General features: G+C 44.8%; 1 protein-coding gene across 1 annotated transcript in view; it reads left to right on the top strand.

The window, feature by feature from the left end:
- The first annotated feature begins 1,179 nt into the window (after window positions 1-1,179).
- LOC122565061 (F-BAR domain only protein 1-like) overlaps window positions 1,180-21,904 on the top strand; it is a 41,728-nt gene continuing 21,003 nt past the window's right edge. The window contains exons 1-11 of the mRNA XM_043720691.1: window positions 1,180-1,598; window positions 10,038-10,129; window positions 11,159-11,230; window positions 14,350-14,491; window positions 14,736-14,888; window positions 15,581-15,685; window positions 17,264-17,362; window positions 18,660-18,756; window positions 18,919-18,963; window positions 19,562-19,634; window positions 21,083-21,107. Coding sequence (XP_043576626.1) covers window positions 1,503-1,598; window positions 10,038-10,129; window positions 11,159-11,230; window positions 14,350-14,491; window positions 14,736-14,888; window positions 15,581-15,685; window positions 17,264-17,362; window positions 18,660-18,756; window positions 18,919-18,963; window positions 19,562-19,634; window positions 21,083-21,107 — 999 coding nt within the window. The 5' untranslated portion in view covers window positions 1,180-1,502. The remainder of the gene's footprint in view (window positions 1,599-10,037; window positions 10,130-11,158; window positions 11,231-14,349; window positions 14,492-14,735; window positions 14,889-15,580; window positions 15,686-17,263; window positions 17,363-18,659; window positions 18,757-18,918; window positions 18,964-19,561; window positions 19,635-21,082; window positions 21,108-21,904) is intronic.

Genomic DNA, 21,904 nt, shown 5'->3' with positions numbered 1-21,904 from the left:
TGTGGAAGGAGAACAGGCATATGGGCTCGGTTGTGGTTCCCCTCGTGCCCTTCAGCAGTCGCACTTGCCGTTCATGCCCAGCAGTGTGAAGGTTGGCAATATTCTGGTAAAATATTGAAGGCAGTTTAGCAAGCCCGTGCCCCTGGTGCCAAGATACATTAAATGATGCAGTAAAGGAGCAGAAAGAGCTAAGGGTTTATGTTAACAAATTATTATAGGTGGCAGAACAGGTTGAGAAAGCAATTAACAAGGCACATGGCGACCTGTCCTTTATAAATAGTGGCATAGGGGGAAAAGCAATGCGTTTTACAATGAATCTTTTCACTGGCTTGGCCTGTAGTCGAGCATTGTCTATTTTGGTTTGGGCACTTTAGGAAGGATGTAAGGCTATACAGAGAATGCCATTAGGATTTCTGAGAATGATCTGAGAGACATCAGCTACATGGATAGATTGAAGAAGCCGGAACTGTTCTCCTTGCAGAAGTCAGGGTTGTTTCAATAGAACTGTTCAAAGTTGAGAGATCAGGATGGAATAGAAAGTGGGAAACTACCCCTCCTGTTGGAAAGGTTAAGAACCAGAAGTCATGGATTTGAGGTAATTAGTAAGAGCACCAGAGACCACATGAGGAACAACATTTTTGCACGGTGAGTGGTTCAGATTGGGAATACTCTCTGAGAGTGCGATGGAGGGAGATTCTACTGTGGCTTTCAAAGCAGAATTGGATAAATGTACAGAGAGGGTTTTGGGGAAAATGCAGGAGTGTGGGATTTACGAGATGGAGATTTGACCAGACAGTCTCCTAGAGATTAGCCATCTCCTGTACTGTAACTGTTGGGTGTTTTTAGTGGGACTTACTGACCTTGGGAAAGGCGCAAGTACATTTGGAGAATAAGGGAAGAGTCTGAGCTACAGTGACTGGCGAGGGCCCTTTAACACGGGCTGCAGCCTGTGCACTCGGAGTCCGCATGTGTTTACCTCGGTCTCTGTGATGAAAGTCGCCTCTTGCCCAGTGACGAACAGAGCTTCGTGTTTCACAGCTGGCTCGCCTTGCATCCACTGGGATAATATCAGTCTCCAGGCAACCCGGGGCTGCCTGGCAACCGGGCCTGGTAGAATAGCAGTGTTGTGTTGGAGTGTGCCAGTTTCCCCCCACCCCCACCCCTCCCTCCACTTCTGCCCAGCCCTCTCCCCACTGTCACTGCAGCTACTGTTCCTGGGGCACAATGGAAAGTCTGTTAGATGCTGCAGCTCCCCCACCCCCGGCCGCACATGGACATCTACTGCCCCCACCCCCAGAAACACCAAACGCCACCTTCAAGAAAGTGGATTTCTCTGAGTTCCTTCAGGATCGTGGCAAAATGATAAGCTGTTGCCGGAAACTTCCCGATTCTGGTCTTTGTCCCCTCACTCCAGCCGTTTCAGATTAGATGCTGAGTCGACTCCCTGCCCCTCCATCTCTCGGTGACTGTGGACATGACGGGGTTGGCTGTTTCAGACAGACATGAGGAGAAATTTCTTCACTCAAGGGACTGTGAATCTTTGGAATTCCCAACTGCAGAGAGTGGATGCTCGCCTGTTGAGTATATTCAAGACAGAGGTTGATAGAATTGTTGGTATTAATGGAATGAAAGGAAATGGGGATAGTACAGACAGAGGAGGTCTGCAGATGCTGGAGATCAGAGCTGAAAATGTGTTGCTGGAACAGCGCAGCAGGTCAGGCAGCATCCAGGGAACAGGAGAATCGACGTTTCGGGCATAAGCGGGCATCATTCCTGAAGAAGGGCTTATGCCCGAAACGTCGATTCTCCTGTTCCCTGGATGCTGCCTGACCTGCTGCGCTTTTCCAGCAACACATTTTCAGCATAGTACAGACAGAGCTCAACAGAAGATTAGTCACAGTCTTGTGGAAAGGTGGGGTAAGAATGAAGGGCTGAATGGCCCTCTCCATCAACCTGGTTAGAGGAGGAAGAGGGGCCATTCTCCCAGCATTTGGCAACATCAAGAGTAGTGACCATCTGTGGGATCTTGCTGTTGAATTAAAGAGGTTTACTTTGTAATAATGCACTGTCAAAGAGAATGTTTTATTCTTCTATCACCCGTCACACCCCATGGACATTCTAAAGTGGGTTACAATTGAAGAACTCCTTGAAATGTAATCACTGTTGTAAGAAAGGTAGCAGCCAGTTTTCACACAGCAAGATCCCACAAACAACAACATATTAAATGACCAGAACATCATGGTTATTTCTGTGCAATGTTGGTTGAGCGATGAATATTGACTTGGTCCTTGGTGGAGGTGGGGGTGTAGTCCTCACTTTCTGTTCAGATTAGAGGCCTTGAAATTTTTAACACCTGTAGAGGAGCCTTAGTTTAACCTCGCCTCCAAACCATGGCTGCTCTCCCTCAGCACTGCACCAGGCGTTCACTCCAGATTGAATCCCTGGAGTGGGCCTCAAACCAACACCCTACTGACACCGAGGGGAGATCACTCACCCCTGAGCTACAATGGACACTGTTAATGATTTAGAGGTGGCAATCTCTGTGCGAGATGTTCCATTTCTTTCAAGTTGGAGGTGATCTCTTCACTGTCCCTTACCATCAGCCCTTGCTCAGTGATTGGGTGAAAGCTCCCAGAGCAGCTCCACACCACTGCCTCTGAATAGCCGGGTGCGCAAGTTTAGGGTGACAGGGGAAAGATATAAAAGGCACCTAAAGGATAACATTTTCACACAGAGGGTGGTGCATGTATAGAATGAGCTGCCGGGGGAAGTGGTGGAGACTGGTACAATTATAATGTTTAAAAGGCATCTAGATGTATATGAACAGAAAGAGTTTAGAGGCAGGTGGGCCAAATACTGGCAAATGGGACTAGATTTATTTCGGATATCTGGTCGGCATAGATGGGTTGAACCAAAGGGTCTGTTTCCATGCTGTACATCTCTATGACTATATGAGTAGCATGTTAGTGACGATGGGACAAGGGGAACATCACTCAAACAGCATCCTTAAGGGAGAATCACAATAACTGTTTGAAAAGTCTGCCACACAAAATATTACATCGTTCCATAACACACATGTGAGCTCAAGTGGGAGGGTTATGGTACTAGACAGACAGACACTGGGAGCTGCCATTTTGTTTCTTCCTTTGCTATTCTGATATTCTGCTTATTGAGGGCATGATCTTGGCACTTCCACAGAGGCATTTATTGGCAAAGTATTTTCACTGAAGGAGTGTTGGAGTGTAGTCCAGGGCTCCCACAATAAAATGTGGGCCACTTGGTTTCAGTTGGAATTGGCCCAATGAGTTTGATTGGACCAACATTGAATCGGTCTTGTTTCTTCTCCTTGTTCCTTCAGTTGGACGACAGATACTGTTGCCCAGGTTGGCATCATAAGGATCAGAATGTGCTAGTTCCTGTCTGAATTATGCCAGGCTTCAGGGAAGGGCATTGGCATGTCAGTCTCTCTGGGTCAGAGCTCCATTCCTGGGCAGTTCCTTCCCACCAACTTCCCAACTGTGTCCTTTGAAGATTGTAAACAGACTGAGTTTGGGAAAGTGGGATTTAGCTTCTGAGACTATGCCATTTCCCCAGGACTTTTACACGTTGAAGTTTCTTTTGTCCTGATCGCTTGGAACTGGGTGATGTATTGAGTACATTGTTCCTACCCAAGGTAGTGTGTGTTTCAGCAGGGATTCCGTACCTGACGGGAGCAGGTGAGGGGCATGTATGATTTCCTAGCCTCAGTGTTTCTAACAGGACTGCTGTTAGACAAGAGTGAGGGGCGAGATGGAGAGTGGTGAAGGGTGGACTCTGATCTGGAGATGACACTTGTCTTCATTGTGTCTGAGCTGTGTCAGGGGACAGCTGTCAGCCCTGAGTTTGAGTGTATTTCCTTTGTGTTGTGTTTCATTAAATGTTGATGATGGTGGATCATGTGGCAGTTATTCCTTGGGCTGACAGAGTTCAGTTTACAAGCTCCGATTAACTGATGGAAAAATAGAATGATATTGGTCAAGAGACTGACAACTTTACAGAGTCAAAATTGACCCCAGTTTCATATTCCCTCAACAATGCAGCCCATTCCTCCAGCCCCTAACTCGTTTACTTCAATTCCCATTCCCCTCGTCCTCCAACTCTCCTATCTCACAGTATTTTAGTATTGGGCCTCTGTTAATGCAAGATGTTGGAGAGATGTTAATGCTTTTTTATTCACTTATACGATATCGATGTTGATGGCTGGCCCAGCATTTAGTCCCCATCTCTGGTTGCCCCTTGAGAAAGTGGGGGTGAGCTGCTGCCTTGAACCACTGCAGTCCATGTGCTGTAGATAGACACACAATGCCTTTAGCAGGGAGTTCCAGGTTTTTGACCCATTCACATTGAAGGAACAGCGATATATTTCCAAGTCAGGGTCGTGCATGGCTTCAAAGGGATGTTGCAAGGGGTCGTATTCCCATGTATCTGCTGCCCTTGTCCTTCTAGATGGAAATGACTGAGTTTGGAAGGGGCTGTCTGAGAATCTCTTTGGTAAATTCCTGCAGTGCATCTTGTAGATAGTAGTCGTAGTAGCAATGTATACTCAGCTTGTGATGGTTGAGAAAGTAGATATTGAAGGTATTGGATATGTTGATCTCAGACTGGGACACACAGGAGTGTTGGGTGGGTCAGCAGGAAAATGCCAACAGAAGTTCTTGATGGGAAAGAATGCATGGACAGGTGGAGAAGAAAATGGAGCTTAAAGGGGAGTCAAGAGAAGGTCATTCAGCCAATCCAATCTATTCCACCACTCAATGAGATAAGATATATCTGTACTTTACCATCCAGACAAGCTGTAACCTTTAATCTCCTTATCTAACAATCTCAGACTTCAAAGACCTTGTGGACCCTGCAAAGATAATGGGTACTTAAAGTTGTACAGCATGGAAACAGACCCTTGGGTCCATGCCAACCAAAATCTCAAACTAAACTAGTTCCACCTGCCTGCACTTTGCTTACATCCATCCAAACCTTTCCTATTCAGGTATCTATCCAAATAGTCTTCTAAACATTGTAACTGTACCCTCACCCACCACTTCCTCTGGTAGTTCATTCACACACAAACCACTCACTGTTTAAAAACAATTGCCCCTCATGTCTTTTACTTAAACTGTTTTCCTCTCACCTTAAAAATATGCCCGGCACAGGTGAGGACTACAGATGCTGGAAATCAAAGTCTAAATTAGAGTGGAGCTGGAAAAGCACAGCCGGTCAGGCAGCATCAGGACTCCTGATGAAGGGCTTTTGCCCGAAACGTTAATTTTCCTGCTCCTCAGATGCTGCCCGACTGGCTGTGCTTTTCCAGCACCACTCTAATCTAGACTTAAAAATATGTCCCCTGTCTTGAAGTCCCCCACATCTACCATTCACCATGTATCCCTCATGACTTTATAAACCTATATGAGGTCATCTCTCAACCTTCTATACTCCATGAAAAAAATTCCCAGCCTATCCAGCTTGTTCTTCTAACTCAAACCATCTATATCCGGCAACATCCTGGTAAATCTCTTCTGAACCCTCTCCAGTTAATAACATCCTTCCGATAACTAGGAGACTAAAACTGGGCACAGTACGCCAGAAGAGGCCTCACCAACATCCTGTACAACCTCAATGTAACATCCCAACTCCTATACTCAGGTCTGAGCAATGAAGGCAAGCATGCTAAACTGCTTCTTAACCACCCTATCCAAATGTGATGCAAACTTCAAAACTTTGCGTAAAGGTTTGGAGCTCAGGTGCTGGTTGCCGTGGTTATGTTCACCAAGCTGGAAAGTTGATTTGCAGACATTTCCTCCCCTGTCCAGTCACATCTTCAGTGCTTTGAAGCCTCCTGTAAAGCACTGTTGTACTGTGTCTTATGGCATTTATTTGGTTCTGTTCCTGCTGCTTCTGGTTGTCGGTTCCAGTAGTTTGTTGTAATGGCTGGAATATTGGGTCTAGGTCAATGTGCTTGGTAATGGAGTCAGTGGATGAGTGCCATTCTAGAAATTCTCTGGCTGTCCTCTGTGTAGCTTGTCCTATGATCATTGTTGTCCCAGTTGAATTTGTGGTCCCTGTCATCTGTGTGTATAGCTACTAGGGACATCTGGTCGTGGTGTTATTAGTTGGTGTTCATTAATGTGGATTGCGAGTTGTCTGCCTCTTTGCTCTATGGAGTGTTGTTCAGTCTTTGCATGGAATCTTGTAAATTACATTTGTCTTGCACATGATGGGTATTGGGTCTTTTGTCCTGGTGAGTTATCTGAGCGTGGTTGTCGGTTTATGGGCTGTCATGAATCCGAGTACTCAAAGAAGTCTGGCTATTAGTTCCAAGACAATGGGGGTTGAGAAACTTATCAGTCATGATCGTTCTGCTCCAATATCTTATGTCTAGATTAGAGTGGTGCTGGAAAAGCACAGCAGGTCAGGCAGCACCAGAAGAGCAGGAAAATCGACGTTTTGGGCAAAAGCCCTTCATCCAATATCTTATGGTCTATCCATGTTGTTACCAATATTGTTACCAATAGACTTGACTGCTTCAATGGTTTCCTGGCTTGCGTCTTGTTCCCACCTTCCATAACGGTCAGTTGATCCAAAAGTTTACCTGTTATATCTTTAGTTCACACCAAGTCCCATTTACCCATTCCCTCTCAGCCTATGGAGTTGTACAGACTGCTCGTCCAGCAATGCTTCAATTTTTAAACTCTGCTCCTGTTTGTCTTCTCGTTCTTTATCCCATCACCACCTCCCTATCCCTTAACCTATTTGAGTCCGTAACCCACTAAGATGTCTGCACTCCTTCAATTCTGGCCTCTTGTGCATCTCCATTTTCTATTGGCGACTGTGCTTTCAACTGCTCGAGCCCAGGCTCAGGGACTTCCTCCATAACCATTTCCATCTCTGTCTCCTCATTTTGGCTAACTCTCTGAGCTAGCTTTTTGTTGTCTGCCCTATGTTGTCATTTGTGGCTCATGTCAAATTTGCCAGTCATTCCTGCAAAACTTCCTGGGTTATTTATTGCATTAAAGAGGGTCTATAAATGCAAGTTATCAATTTTTGTTCTGATGTGTAATTTTCAAAAGGATTGCATGGCAGAAGCTAAGCTAGAAACTCTAGTCACCTACGATGTTTCTGTAACAATTTATTGATGGGGCAATGGCAAGTAGAGGATCAAGGAGATAGACCGTCACCTGTGTGTGGGGAAAGGAATGAAATTCAGGTCCAGGCAGTGAGGCAGGAGTAGGCCTCACCCCCAATGTATCTGCATTTTCTATGCTCCATTTTCCAATCCATAGCCTCTATCTCTATTGATGCCCAGGACTGTAACCCATTGATCAGCAAGGCCAGGAAAGGAAAAGCCTTTCCATTATGAATAGAATTTGAATCCAGTTCCCAGGCAATCACCCACATGCAAGTTCCCAACAACAAATGGTAAACTGAGGGAAAAAGAAGACTTTATGACTGAAGGGTTAAAAATAGAGGCACGCACAGTTGTGATTTCCTTAATCTGAGTCTCTGCACCTGGGAGGAAGTGAGTTTTTGTGGGTTTTTTTTGGTTTTTTTTTTAATAAAACAAAACCAGAACTGCAACTACACCAGAAGGTCTGCAGACCCTCGGTGCTCAAGTGAAAAAGCCAGAATCAGAAAATGCCAGTAACTAAAGTGATCCATTTAGTTGCATCTTGACTGTAAGATCACAAGAGCAGATTTAGGCCATTTGGCCTATCAAATCTGTTCTGCTATTCGATCATAGCAGATGTATTTTTCAACCTCATCCTCCTGCCTTCTCTCCATGACCTTTGATCCCCTTATTAATCAAGAACCGTGTGGGCAGCACAGTGGCACAGTGGTTAGCACTGCTGCCTCACAGCCCAGAGACCCTGGTTCAATTTCCGCCTCAGGCAACTGACTGTGTGGAATTTGCACATTCTCCCTGTGTCTGCGTGGGTTTCTCCGGGTACTCCGGTTTCCTCCCACAGTCCAAAAATGTGCAGGTTAGGTGAATTGACCACGCTAAATTGCCCATAGTGTTAGGTGTAGGGGAATGGGTCTGGATGGGTTGCTCTTCGGAGGGTCGGTGTGGACTTGTTGGGTCGAAGGGCCTGTTTCCACACTGTAGGTAATCTAATCCAACACATCTATCTCTGTCTTAAAGACACCAAGTGGCTTGGCCTCCGCAGCTCTCTGCAGCAACGAGTTCCACAGATTCACCACCCTCTGGATGAAGAAATTTCTCCTCATCTCAGTTCTAAAGGGTCGCTCTTTCACTCTGAGGCTGTGCCATCGTGTCCTAGTCTCTCCTCCTATTGGAAACATCTTCTCCATGTCCACTCTATCTTCATCCCTCAGTATGCTCTAAGTTTCAGTCAGATCCCCCACCCTCCTTCTAAACTCTGAGTACGGACCAGAGTCCTCAACCATTCCTCAAATGACAAGTCCTTCATCTCCAGTATCATTCTTGTAAATCTCCTCTGGACTCCCACCAATTCTACCAGATCCTTCCTTACATACTGGGCCCAAAATTGCTACAATATTCCAAAGTCTGACCAGAGCCTTATAAAGCCTCAGCTGTATATCCCTGCTCTTGTACTCTAGACCTCTTGAAATGAATGTTAACGTTCCATTTGCCTTCCTAACTGCAAACTGAACCTGCATGTTAACCTTGAGATAATCCTGAACAAGGGCTCCCGAGTCTCTTTGTGTTCAGATTTCCAAATCATTTCCCCATTTTGAAAATAGTCTATCCTCTATTCTTCCTGCCATAGTGCATAACCTCACACTTTCCCATGTCCGATTCCATCTGCCACTTCTTTCAGCTCTCAAGGTCCAAACTGGTCAGCACCATCACCCACATAGTGTCATATTGGGTGCTGCTTCATGCACTCATCAGCATTAACTATTTCAGACCTTACACCCTAATATCTCATTGCTGACTTTGGGATCTTGTTGTGTGGAATTTGGAAGCCATGTTTTTTAATATGGCAGCTGCTAAACTTTAAGTGTATTTCATTGGCTGGAAACAATTTGGGATATCTTGAGATGGGGGAAGGTGCTATATAAATGTAAATTTGTCTCTAGTTGTGAACAATAACTGCTGACAAATGACTCGGTTAAGAATGTTCCATCACCACAAGCACCATACAAACAGAACCCAGGAAATGCCAATTGTGGGGCACTTACTGGCACTGCCTAATGGGGAGCTGGTTTTGAGAGCTGGACAGATGCTGGAAATCTGAAACAAAAACCATGTTGCAGAAATAAAATTGCTGGAAAATCTCAGCAGGCCTGGCAGTATCTGTAAAAAGAAATCAGAGTTAACATTTCAGAATGTTCTGAAGAAGGATCACTGGACCCAAAACATTAACTCTGATTTCTCTCCACAGCTGCTGCCAGACCTGCTGAGCTTTTCCAGCGATTTCTGGGTTTTTTTAGTCTGTGAAATCTGGGCTTGCCAGATCAGGTTGCAACCCAGCATCTATGATTTCTGTGAAAGCAGAGCTCACTGTCTGTCTGCAGTAAGTTTAAAAAAAAATCACACAAGCAGTACCCTGAAAGCTAGTGCTTCCAAATGAACCTGTTGGTATAACCTGGTGTTGTGTGATTTTTAACTTTGTCCACCCAAGTCCAACACCAGCTCCTCCACATTATGTCTGCAGTAATACAAGGCATCAGTGTTGGAAATCTTCTGACCATCTCTGTCTGTCTTCTGGGTCCAATTCTACAAAACCTGGTTACTTCACCTGAGCGTTTGGACAGCACCTATTACCTACATTCAGACTCTCTCAGTCAGAGCACAATGTGAAAAACACAAACCCCTGGTCATTTGGCAGTGTCATGGGGCTGAGGATGATTTCCCTTTGGTGGGAGAAGGGGTGGGGGTGGGGGTGTCTCACCGTGGTTGAATGGCTCTGGGATTACTGAGTTAGTCTTCTTTCCCAGCTCCGTGTGGGGTGTGGGCTGGATGTGGTGTTCTGGGCAGTTGGGCGCTGTACTAATCCTCCCCTCCTTGTCTCTCTCAGGGGGAGAAAAACAATGGCTTTGACATCCTTTACCATAACATGAAACACGGACAGATCTCCGTCAAAGAGCTGGCTGACTTTGTGAGGGAAAGGTGAGTGTGCTCCCTGCTTCCTCCTCCTCCGGTATTCCTACCCTGGGAGCTGCCGTTACAGGGATCCCCCGCTATCCAAAAGTAGAGCTTTCCATGAAACCTTTCGTAAGCCGAAATGGCGTAAAGCAAAGAAGCGATTACCATTAACTTAGACAGGAAAAAGTTTTGAGCATTCCCAAACCCCAAAAAAAACCCGAACAAGTAACACACAAAACCTAAAATAACACCAACATGTAGTAAAAGCAGGAATGATATGATAAATACACAACAATGTACAATGGAAATAATAGATGTAGAGTGTAGTTTCACTTACCAGAATCTGGAAGGCAGTGAGCACACTGAAAGGCTGAGGGTGGTGGTGGTGGTGATTGTATGTTAGACTGAGTCGTTGGAGATTTGGGTGTTGGGTGATACATGAGACTGGGGTGTAGGAGAGGGAGGAAGAGGGTCATTTATTAACACTTCCAAAAAGGTGCTTGGTGGTGTCAGTCTTGCTGTGCGTGCTTTTCATAAAAGTAGGTCTTCAGTAAAAGTGAATTGGTGTAAAGCGGGCAATACCTGTAGTTTTGTTGGTGTTAAACCCTGTCAGCTCTGGTTCCTGCAGGGATGGGGCTGAGAGAAGCAGACACCTTGAGGATCCCACAATGCTTTCACATTCACACATCCTGTAAATGTGGCAAGGTTTCCTTCGCAGGGTGAATCCCTGGGACTGTGCAATCCAGACGGAGTCACTGGGTAAGGATCTCTCCCACCCCAGGGGAGGTGGTGTGTCAGTGTGGACCCTGGCAGAGGGGGCGGGAGGGGTTAGGTATACAGTGAGAGTCGGGTGTGGAGTGGGCTGGGCTCTGGGATGCTGCCTGTGTAGATCGTGAGTTGGTTGAGGTGGGTTGACTGATTGGCCCTCCATGTTTGAACCACATCAACTCATTTAAGATCATTGTCTCCATGCATTAACTGCTAAGTTTCTGGCCTGCAGTATTTTATTTTTGATTAATTTTAGTGTTTACACTTTGCTGTCTCATTTTGCAGAGCTCTGATTGAAGAAATGTATTCAAAATCAATGTCCAAGTTGTCAAAGATGGTGAGCAACAGTTCACTGGGGTAAGTGCCGTATGAGACAGGAGTCTATTGCTGCTTCTGTCTGGGCTGGAGTTGACCCCAGCTCTCTCAGGCTGAGATGTCAGTGTTGCATTCTCTTCAACCAATTGACTCTCCCATTTCCTAAATGCCCAGATTCTCAGAACATTACAGGGGCTGGGGTTACATTGACAGCTGCTTCCTCATATGGTGAGCTGATGGAGGATTGTCAGAGCTGGAAGTGTCTGGAGAGTGTGGATTGAGCTGCAGTATCAGTGTTTGTGTGGCTTCTTTCAACCCTAAAGTGGCCACACCAGAAGAGGCTTGTTGAGTCAACAATTGGAAGTTTAGTGCAAGCAGCAACTATTTACAGATTATGTGAACAGGATCTATGTTACAACAGGGACAGTTAGGAGCAGATTACCCTCAGGTCTGTCTCCCATACGCTCCTTCTTTATTCTAGACAAGTGACATGACCCACTTGCAAAAGTGCACAAGCCTCCGTACTCCCTGATTGTCACGAAAGTTAAAGATATAGTCAACGTTAGTCCTTAATTTAATCTCTCTGGATTTGTGTAAACCGAGAACATTGATCAAGTTTCTTTACTTATATAAAAAAAACAATTCTAACCACCCAAGGAAAACACCCACTCAGTGAGGGGTCACCTGGCCTCACACTAAAGTTCTCTGGTGAGTTGGTAGAGCTGTAATTGATTTCTTTTTATTGCATTTCAGTAATCTCTCTGCTAATTTCTTTATTTAAGATCTTCCTCAATCCCATAAATAGTCTGCTAACATTGCTCACTTGTTATTTTACCATGGGCTCCCTAAACCCAAGACTTATACCATTTTCTGCTTCTGGACTTTACTGTGGGGATCTTTCTCTAGCCCTGGCTGCTTTGGATGCTGTTATCAACAGCAGTTCTACTGAGATGGACCCTTTCCTTCTCAACCTGCACTTAACCGGGTCTGTCTTTCTGTGATATTAGACTCTTGTTGATAGCAACAGCTTTCTCCCTTTTTGTTTTCCTCAAACGCTGGACTGTCTGTCTCCAAGGGATTAATAGCCTCCTTAACGTACACATAAGGAAGTAAACTTCCAGAAACTCCTCACCATACTCCGTCTCCATTTCATTTTTAAGTTCTATGTCTTACCCCCTCTGAATGCACAGTCTAGAAAGAAAGATCAAAGTCAAACTATACATTGCTCTTCAAGTTAGAACCTGAGTTTCCAAATAAACGCAATAAAAATATATCGTAAATTTTCATCATAATTTATAAATGCAGACAATCTGGAGGTTTCACTAGTTTCCTCCAATCACAATCTCTTCAGAGTTGGACAATGATAATTTGTTGGGTGGGTGATTATTTTGTCTTCCCAACAACCTGAGGTTTATGGTTCCCTTTCAACTGGATAACCTTTTAGCCTTTTTGTAATTCTTTTACAGAGGATGGCCCTGATTTAAGTCTCTCCTTTTTCCAGCTTCCTGCTATAGCGGATGATTTTTTTTCCTCATTGTGCAGTACTTTGGATCGTTGCATGTTACTTGCCTTCCCTCTTGTTAGTGGTATCTCTTACAGAGTTGTATGCACTTCATTCTGTGTCGGTGGAATCCATTCTGCCCATAACAAACAAAGACACAAATTGCTGGAGAAACTCTAAGTCTGTAAACATCTGTGGAGAGAAGACCCAGTCAACATTTTGAGTCTCTTCCTTAGAACTAGCCACTGGACTTGACAATGGACTAAATTAATTTATTCCAGCACTTCCTGTTTTAACTTGTTTCAGGATCTCTGTACTTTTTTGTTTTAATTCATAGATCAGAGCTGAAGTGGTAGGGCTTTTTATTTTAATTTCTGGAATTTTTTGGGATTGCTCCTCTGTCAGCAATTCAAATAGTGGGTGAAACAAAGATGTCACTTCCTCATCTGTGCAACCTGGAGATGAATTCTTACTAAGTGAGGTACTCCACCTTCCTCTTGACTCACAGGGGTACAGGGTCCCCGCACCACACACACACAAACACACACACTGTCCCCTGTTACACACACAAACACACACACACACACAAAGTCAATACTGGGACACAGTCCCCTGTTACTTTTACACACACATACCAACTGACTCTCACTGGGGTCCACATTGAAGTGAAGTCTGGTTTGTTGATGAGGTAGCTGGCTCCAGTGAGAGCTCGGAGCTTCTAGCTATGGCAGCAGTATCCAATCAGAGCCACATCTTTATTTTTAATTTTCCTCTTTTCGAGTGAGCAATTTAAAAAAATTTGTTTTATTTTATGCTTTGAATCTCTCCAACCTCGCTGTCTGATTGGATTGCAGGCTCAACCTGGACTTGGGACTGTAGCTGCTGACCACCACCCTGTGCTGCAGCAGCCTGTCTGTCTGCCCTAAAGCTGCAGGTTTCTCCTGTTCCGTCAGCTCTGCAATGCTTTCTCTGTGTCTGTCTGGAGTATTCTTCTGTGTTAAGTGATACCAGAATGTCTGTGGGGTTCAGCAATTGGCAGTGTCCGTATTTTCTGAATCATCAGCTTCTGTTTTTTTTTACCCTTCCCTACTGTAAAGTGTAACTTCCCTAAATTGACCTTTTTAGTAACAGCAGCGAGCCCTGCTATAGACTGAATTGTAGCAGGGAGCTGATATTGCAGCATAGCACAGTTCACCATGTTGTGTATCTGTGTGTGTGTTGGTGTCAATACCTTCATACTGATATAGCATGGATGAGAACATCCACCCTCTGGTCTAACTAGAAGAGTCTTTTTGAGTAAATAATAGGATGTTTATTGCACTTTTGTAATGATTTACAGGTTACACAAATATGGCCCACATTATTACAGAGACTCTTAGCTCTGGTCTGTCCTTTCTGACAGGGTACCCACATCATCATCACAGTGGGTGGTGCTTATTGGGTTCAATCAAGTATTAACCCTTTCAGACCCATACACATCAAGGGTCAGGGTCAGGATTCGCTGTGCACTGTGAGCTGGAGTGAATGTGCCCTGAATCTTTGTTTGGGGGGGGGGGTCATGGAGAGACAAATGCAGGATCTGCTTCCCAACTAATTGCATTTGGTTTATAACTGCAGCCAGTGAGATGCTCCACAGAGTGTAATACAGTGAATTTTTCAGGACTTTCGCTCCAATGTGGGATGTGTTCCGGACCTCAGCTGATAAATTGGCACTTTGTCATTTCGAGTTAGTGCGGAAACTCAACGACTTGATCAAAGAAATGAATCGGTTCAACGAGGAGCAGGTCAAAATGCACAGGAAGGTAATGAGGCACTGATCACCATCTCCCTGTCAGCGATTGTCAGGGTCACATCCAAACAGTCCAGGGGTCGGGACAGGAGCAGGGGTTGGGTGGTTTATAATCTCTCACAGACTCCATGCTCTGGCTGGATGGGATACACTGCATTTGCTGCCTCAACGGAATTTGGTACAAATCTGAAATGTGACCCATCAAATTCATTTCCCCTTGTGTGTGTGTGTGTCTCTCTCTCTCCCACTACCTGCAGACAAAGGAAGAGGTGTCAGGTACACTGGAAGCTGTGCAGAATGTCCAATCCAGTGGCCAGCTCCTGCAGAAATATAAAGACAATTATCAAAGCAAATGGCTGGAGTGGGACAGACTGAAAAAGGATGGGGCTTCTCAGAAAGAGATTGATAAGGTACCAGTCTTTCAGGGCTCAATGTGTCTGGGTTTCTTGGGAACTGACTCCCACTTCAATATGGCTGACTCTCACTGGGGTACAGACCCACCCCCACACACACACTCTGACTCTCACTGGGGTACAGACAAACACACCCCACACAGACACAACGACCCAAGCCCACAACTCTTTATATACCTACACACACACACAGACTCTCACTGGGGTCTGTTTTGAAGTGGGATGCGGTTTGTTGGTGAGCTGTCTTGCTCCAGTGAGGGTTCTGAGCCTCCTGCCTCGGCTGCGACAGTGTGTGCGTTTTTTTTTGCTTCAATCACTAGCCCTGGCTTTTCCTCACAGGCTGAAGCCAAATCAAAGAAAGCTGCAGAATCTTACAAGGCAAGCACTGACTCTCACTGGGGTATGGCCTCCCACACACACACTGACTCTCACTGGGGTATGGCCTCCCACACACACACTGACTCTCACTGGGGTATGGCCTCCCACACACACACTGACTCTCACTGGGGTACGGGCGCGCACACACACACACACACACACACACCCTCACTGGGGTCTGTTTTGAAGTGGGGTGCGGTTTGTTGATGAGCTGTCTTGCTCCAGTGAGGGTTCTGAGCCTCCTGCCTCGGCTGGGACAGTGTGTGCGTTTTTTTTTTGCTTCAATCACTAGCCCTGGCTTTCCCTCACAGGCTGAAGCCAAATCAAAGAAAGCTGCAGAATCTTACAAGGCAAGCATCAAGAAATATCGTACTGCCCGCTCTGACTACCAGCTGAAGATGGCAGATGCTGCCCAGGTTTGAGCTGATAACACCAAATTGGGGGATGGGTGGATAGCCAATACTAAGGTGAACTGTAACCCATTACAGGAATACATACATGAACTCCAGAATTGGTATGGATTAGGTAAATGAAGTTCAAAAATGTTAGTTAAGAGGGAGATTCTTTATTACTTTGAAGTTGTGCATCTGGGTGTGGAGAAGAAATTGAGTGTCTTAAAGTACAGACACATTAATTGCTGCAAGATGCACTGGGGATTTCCAGGATTATTTTACAAAGAATCATCTCTAGGCTTTATTTCTACAGATGTCAAATTGAAAGATTCAGCATAACTGCTTTACTGATGTCGAACTTGGTTAGATCACATTCGACAATGTGTGCAGTTCTAATCTGTATTGTAAAAGATTTTGAGGTATTGGCGACAGGACAGAATAGATTTACAAGGATAAAAAAAAACAGAAATGTGAAGGTTTAACATCAAGAAGTGATAAACAGGCTGGCTTGCTGTTTTGTGTTCTCAAAGGGGCAATCTAATCAAGATCCTTAAAATGGGGAAGGGTTGTGTTTGAATGGTATCAAAGAGAATGTTTTCTCATGTGGTGGGAGGGCAAGACTAGAATGAGAGGTCATCAAAAGAAGACCATCCCCAAGAAAGTCAAGAAGGTATTTGGGAGAATTTCTTCACCTGGAGTGTGTTGGGAATGTGAAACACATTCCCACTGGGAGAGACTAACATCAATGTGTTTATAAGGAATTTAGTGAAAGCCATGAGGGAGAAGGGAATAGAGGATTGTGATGAGGAAAGATGGGTGGGAGGCTCGAATGTCACTTAAACACCAGCATGGATCGGTGGGGCCGAATGGTATGTATATCCAGTGTAATGTCATGGAGTTTGCTTGTGTTGGAGACTGGAAGTAACTGTAATGGGAGGTGTGTGTGTCTGTGTGTGTCTGTGTGTATACGTCTGTGTCTGTGTGTGTGCATCTGTGTCTGTGTGTGTGCGTCTGTGTGTGTGCGTGTAAACTCCTCCTGTCTTTCAGGAATTTGCAGAAACAGGCCATGTCCCTCAACCTCATTCAAATGATCAAGTGAGGAGGGAGAACTCAAATACTTTACTTGCATTTGAGAAATAGTTCAGGGATAGACATTCCTTCCGAAGGAGGTATTAGACTGAGAGCATGGATCTGTGTCACAGCAGTCATTAGGAGGTCCACAATAGGAACATTGTTGTCAAAGGTTCTGTCACAGTGGGATTGCACTCTGTGACCAGACAGACAGTGGGAATCTATCTCCACACTAAAAATAAACAGAAAGGAAATATAATTTTAGTGTGGGGTGGGGTGAATTTAGAAATCCCAGAAACTGCCTGAGGTCTACAGGACAATGCAAAGTTTGAAAAGTACATGAGAAAATAAAAATCATTCGATGATGTGGGCCAGGGGGATTCTGAGGCTGGGGAGGTGATACTGAGCTTCAGCTTTTGAACTGGCTTTGAAAGGGTTACTGCGGTTTTAGATTCTATCCAGGATCCTGCAAGGTCTCTTCTTGTTTTTTGTCATTCTGAGATCCCAATCCTCTGATTTCTGACTCTGCAGAAATTCCAGCAAGTTGAAGAGATTCACCTGAGACACATGAAGGGATTAATCAAGTCATACTCGCACTCCATTGAAGATACTCACGTTCAGGTGGGCCAGGTGAGTCTCAGAGCTGCGGCTCACTCTCTGACTGAGCTACAGTTTGGAAATGTTCTTTCCACGTGCAAATGAGAATTAATTAAATGACAAGAAGTGGTTGCTTAGACTGGGCTTGTGTTCCTGAGACTGTAGATATTTTTCAATCAGTCTATTCGGAGATGTCATTATACATCTCTGGAGTATATGGGATTCCTCATTAGAAGATTTAAGGGGCGATCAAACTGAGGTGGTTTATGATTAAAGGAGTTATTGAAGTCAATTTGAAGAAATTATTCCTTCTTTATGTGGAAGTCCAGAGCAAGAGAGAGAAGTTGAGAATCTGAACCAGGCTTTTCAGATGATGTCAGAAAGCACTTCCTTCTAACACCCCCACCCCTGACACTGACAGATTCTTGTTGGGTACAGGGTTTTATAGTATACACTGGAAGTTGTAACTGTTTATGAACTGAGTTCAAGTCCACAATTTTAGTGTGAGCTTTATTTCAGTTAATTATACTCCATAAAATAAACTCCCCATGATTGCTGGCTTCTGATATTTATTCAATCAATTATTACTCAATTAACTCAATTAATAAATCCAGCGCCAATTTCCTTGTACCATTAGGATTCAAGTATCACTCCAGATACATTTAGATGGTAATAGTTGGGATTACACGGCAGAGACCAATAGAAAGAGATATTTTATAGAACAGCCATGATCGAACTGAATGATGGAATAGGTTTGCTGGACTCAATGACCTACTCCTGATTGTAACCATTTTAATTGCATTGTCACTGTCTGGTGCTCCCAGTATTGTTTGACACTTGATTTTCTTTTATTTTTAGATACTCGAGAGAAAAATAGTAAATAAATGAAGGCGAGTTCTTTGTACAGATGGTCAGATGCTATAGAGACTGTTGGGGGATAGAGTGAAATGGACTCAAATGCTGGAGAAACCATGAAGTGCAGTGATAGCAAAAATATGAGGGGCCTTCACACCAATTTGATGTTAAAAATGGAAAGTTAGGGTATTTGACGGGAAAATTGGGATACTGTTTGTGGGGGGGCTGACTTCTGAACCAGTGCAGTCACACCCACAATGCCGTTAGAGAGGGAGTTCCAGGATTTTGACCCAGCGACACTGAATGAACAGTGATATATTTCTAAGTTAGGATGGTGGGTGGCTTGGAGGGGAAGTGGTGTTCCGATGTATCTGCTGTCCTTCTTGATTAGGGAGAGCGGACATTCCAAACCAGCTATCAGAGGAACCCAGCTGAGTCTCCCGCAAGTCCCAATATGTTTTTTTTCCTTCTCCAGGTTCATGAAGAGTTCAAACAGAATGTGGAGAATATTCGGGTACAGGACCTGATCCAGAAGTATGCCCTGACCAAAGGGACCGGCAAAGAGAAGCCAGGTAACGTGGGTGTGTTCCCCCAACTGCCCACTCTGGGGAGATGGGTTGTGTTGACCCTGCCCTGTGGGTGGGTAATGTGAGTGACATGAGAAGTATGATATTGGTTTTGGAGTGTTGTTGGGAGACTCAGTCTGACTCCTGCCTCTGTCCTCCTGTTTCCAGGGCCAATTGAGTTTGAGGAATGTAACCCAGAGGTTCTGCTGGAAGGTGAGCTGCTTCTCATTGGTGTTGCTGTTCCCTACGATATTGACTGTCAACATAGACACAGATCTGCTGTCTTCCTGTCAGGGACTGAGCTACACAGAGAGACTCTGTGTTACAGCTCCCTGTCATCAACACTTGGAGTGAAATAATACCTTTTATCTTCCAAGCTTTCTCTGTGCCCCACTGCGGCTCTGTAAAGAGATCCATAGGATCTCCAGTAGATTGAGAACTTTCTTCTCTCCTGCCCTGACTCCTGTTTGCTCTGCGGTCCCAGAGCCACATTCCAGCAGCTACTGCTGGGCTGGAGTTCTCTGTGGAGATTTATAGGGTTTTAAAGCTCATTCTCCCTGGCACAGAGAATGGGGATTGTTTGAACAGCCTTGGCACCTTGCTCAAGTTGACAGCACATGCCAGAGGGCAGCGCCATCCTGTGTGCTGGTTTGAGTCAGCACCACATGGCACACAATCACTCAGGGAGGCTCGAGGGTCAGGGGAACTGATTAGCCAACACAAAGGTTGTGCCTCTATCGATCAGGACTCCAGGCTGTGGAAAGTAAAGGGCTTTAATGGGAATTGTGACTTGTTATCTCTTGTGAAACAGCTCCAAAGAAAAGCAAGAGGAAATCATTTGTGATCCCAGGACTTGGCAAGAGAGAGAAGGACACCGATTCCACGTGAGTTTCCCGTTGTTCCAACTCCAACTCCAAGAGAATTAATGACAAATAGCAGCGTAAAATAGGCCACTCGGTCCATTTCCCTCATTCCATTTGGAGACTAACCCATTTCATTATATTTAGGAAATTCCTAATAATCCTGTAATGTTTGATTAAAAATCTATCAAAATGCTAATACCTCTCATATTTCTCCACCTGCACTCCCATTCTCGAAGGAATTTGCCATCTATCTTCCCCATCTAGTTGATCTCCTGCCACCTCTGTTAGCCTGTACCTCTGGTCCATTTACCCATGTTTGCTCCATATCCCCAGATAGCTATTAGTCGATGTAACCAATAAATCAGCTGTGGTGCAAAATCAGGAGGGTGAACAAAAGGTGATGATAAAACAAAGAGGGATGTAGACAGGTGATGTGAGCACACAAACAACCTGGCTGATGGAATGTGATGTGAGGATATAAAGGGTGATGCACCTGGGTACGAAGAATAGAGAAACTGAATGTTATTTAAATGGAGGAAGACCGCAGAAAGCGACAGGACAGAGGGTTTCAAGAGTCCTTGCGTATGAATCACAAAAAGCTCGCATCCAAGTTCAATGGATAATGGGGAAGGCAACTGAGCTGGGAATGGGGTATAAACATAGAGAGGGCCTTGAAGTAAGTATGCCAGGGATCACAGCTGGAATACTATGAAGAGTTTTGGAAAGATGTATTGGTATTGGAGGCAGTCCAGAGAATGCTCCCAAGTATAGAGGGACTGTCTTATGAGGTGAGGTTGGGTGGATTGGGCAAAACAAAACTCAGAGAATTGCAGGTACTGAAAATCTGAAACAGAAACAGAAATTACTGAAGAAACTCAGCAGATCTGGTGGCATTTGTGCAGAGAAAACAGTTAAAATTTTGGGTCCAGTAACCCTTCAGAATGGTTCTGAAATGTTAACTCTCTGCTTTCTCTCCACTAATGCTATCAGATCTGCTGAGTTTCTCCAGAAATTTCTAGTTTTGGGTCTGAACTCACTGAAGTTCAGAAAAATGTGCGGGGGCCTCACTGAGATGTACAGGATTTATAGGGAGACTTGACAGGGGAGATGTAGAGAGATTGTTCCCCCTTGTGAGAGAGTCAAGGACCAGAGGACATCATCTCAGAATATGGGGTCACAGGTTTTAAGACAAAGAGGATCAGGAGTTTTGTCTCGGGATAGTAAATCTGGGAGTTCTTTACCTCGCACACAGCTGACAAACTGTGATCTCGGAATAGGGGTGTCAGAGCCTGGAGGAGTGGGGTAGAGATCATGGAGTGGGGGGGGAGGTGAGAGCCTGGGGGAATGGATGGGAATATGGGGTGTAATTCACAGAGTTGGAGAGGCTGTCAGAGGAGCACGTGTGATGCTGTCTGTTGTTCTGAGACTATTTGCATTGCTTGTAACAATTGCCCTTTCTCCTGTTGCAGGGGCTCTCCGGATGCTGACTCCATTGTGAGTAAACCAACCATCATTAGCCCGACCCTTAGCTGGTGACTTTTCACAATTTGCTGCCACCTCTTTTACGAGGGGGGGGAGGGGGGAAGGTTGTAGTAAAATATTTTGCTCCTCATGAGTAATGATGTGTGTAAGCCATCACTAGACTGTGAGACCTATTGACCTGCTGTGGTCATTGAACGATTGGTTGGAATGTTCTGGATTACCTTATTCAAGTGGCCATCTTAATATTCGGGTAGTGAGGTTTGTGGGAAAGGCCAATATTGGGCCATTGTAGTAATTAAACAATGGTGAGCATCTTGGATTGTGTGAGTTGTCGCTGGAATTTCTTCCCCTGTCAAGATCCTTCATTGTCTGTGATCCCCAATATAAACGTTTAACCTGCTTTAATTGCACAAGCTCAGTGCACACTGGGCAAATCCCCTGTTGCACGTTTCTGTATCTAGGCTTCAGTAACTTTAACATAATATTGGGACAACCTGTGCTTGGCCCTGGACAGACAGAATGGAAAACTGACATTCTAAAGCATTGGGAGTTAGAATATGGATTTGGATTAGGATCAGGCCATTCAGCCATCTGTGATATTTAATAAGATTATGGCCAAGCTCATTATTGTCTCAACTCCACATTCCTGCCTGCATCACAGAACCCTGGGCTCTTGATCAAAAATCAGTTTAATTTAGTCTTTTTTTTTAATGACAGATCTTGGGAGATGGGCATCATTGGTTGGAACTTTATTGCTGGAACAGCACAGCAGGTCAGGCAGCATCCAGGGAACAGGAGATTCGACGTTT

Source organism: Chiloscyllium plagiosum, chromosome 31 (assembly GCF_004010195.1).
Source record: "Chiloscyllium plagiosum isolate BGI_BamShark_2017 chromosome 31, ASM401019v2, whole genome shotgun sequence".
NCBI classification, from domain to species: domain Eukaryota; kingdom Metazoa; phylum Chordata; class Chondrichthyes; order Orectolobiformes; family Hemiscylliidae; genus Chiloscyllium; species Chiloscyllium plagiosum.
The sequence above is the reverse complement of the archived record's forward strand: the minus strand, read 5'-3'. Positions and strand labels throughout refer to the sequence as shown.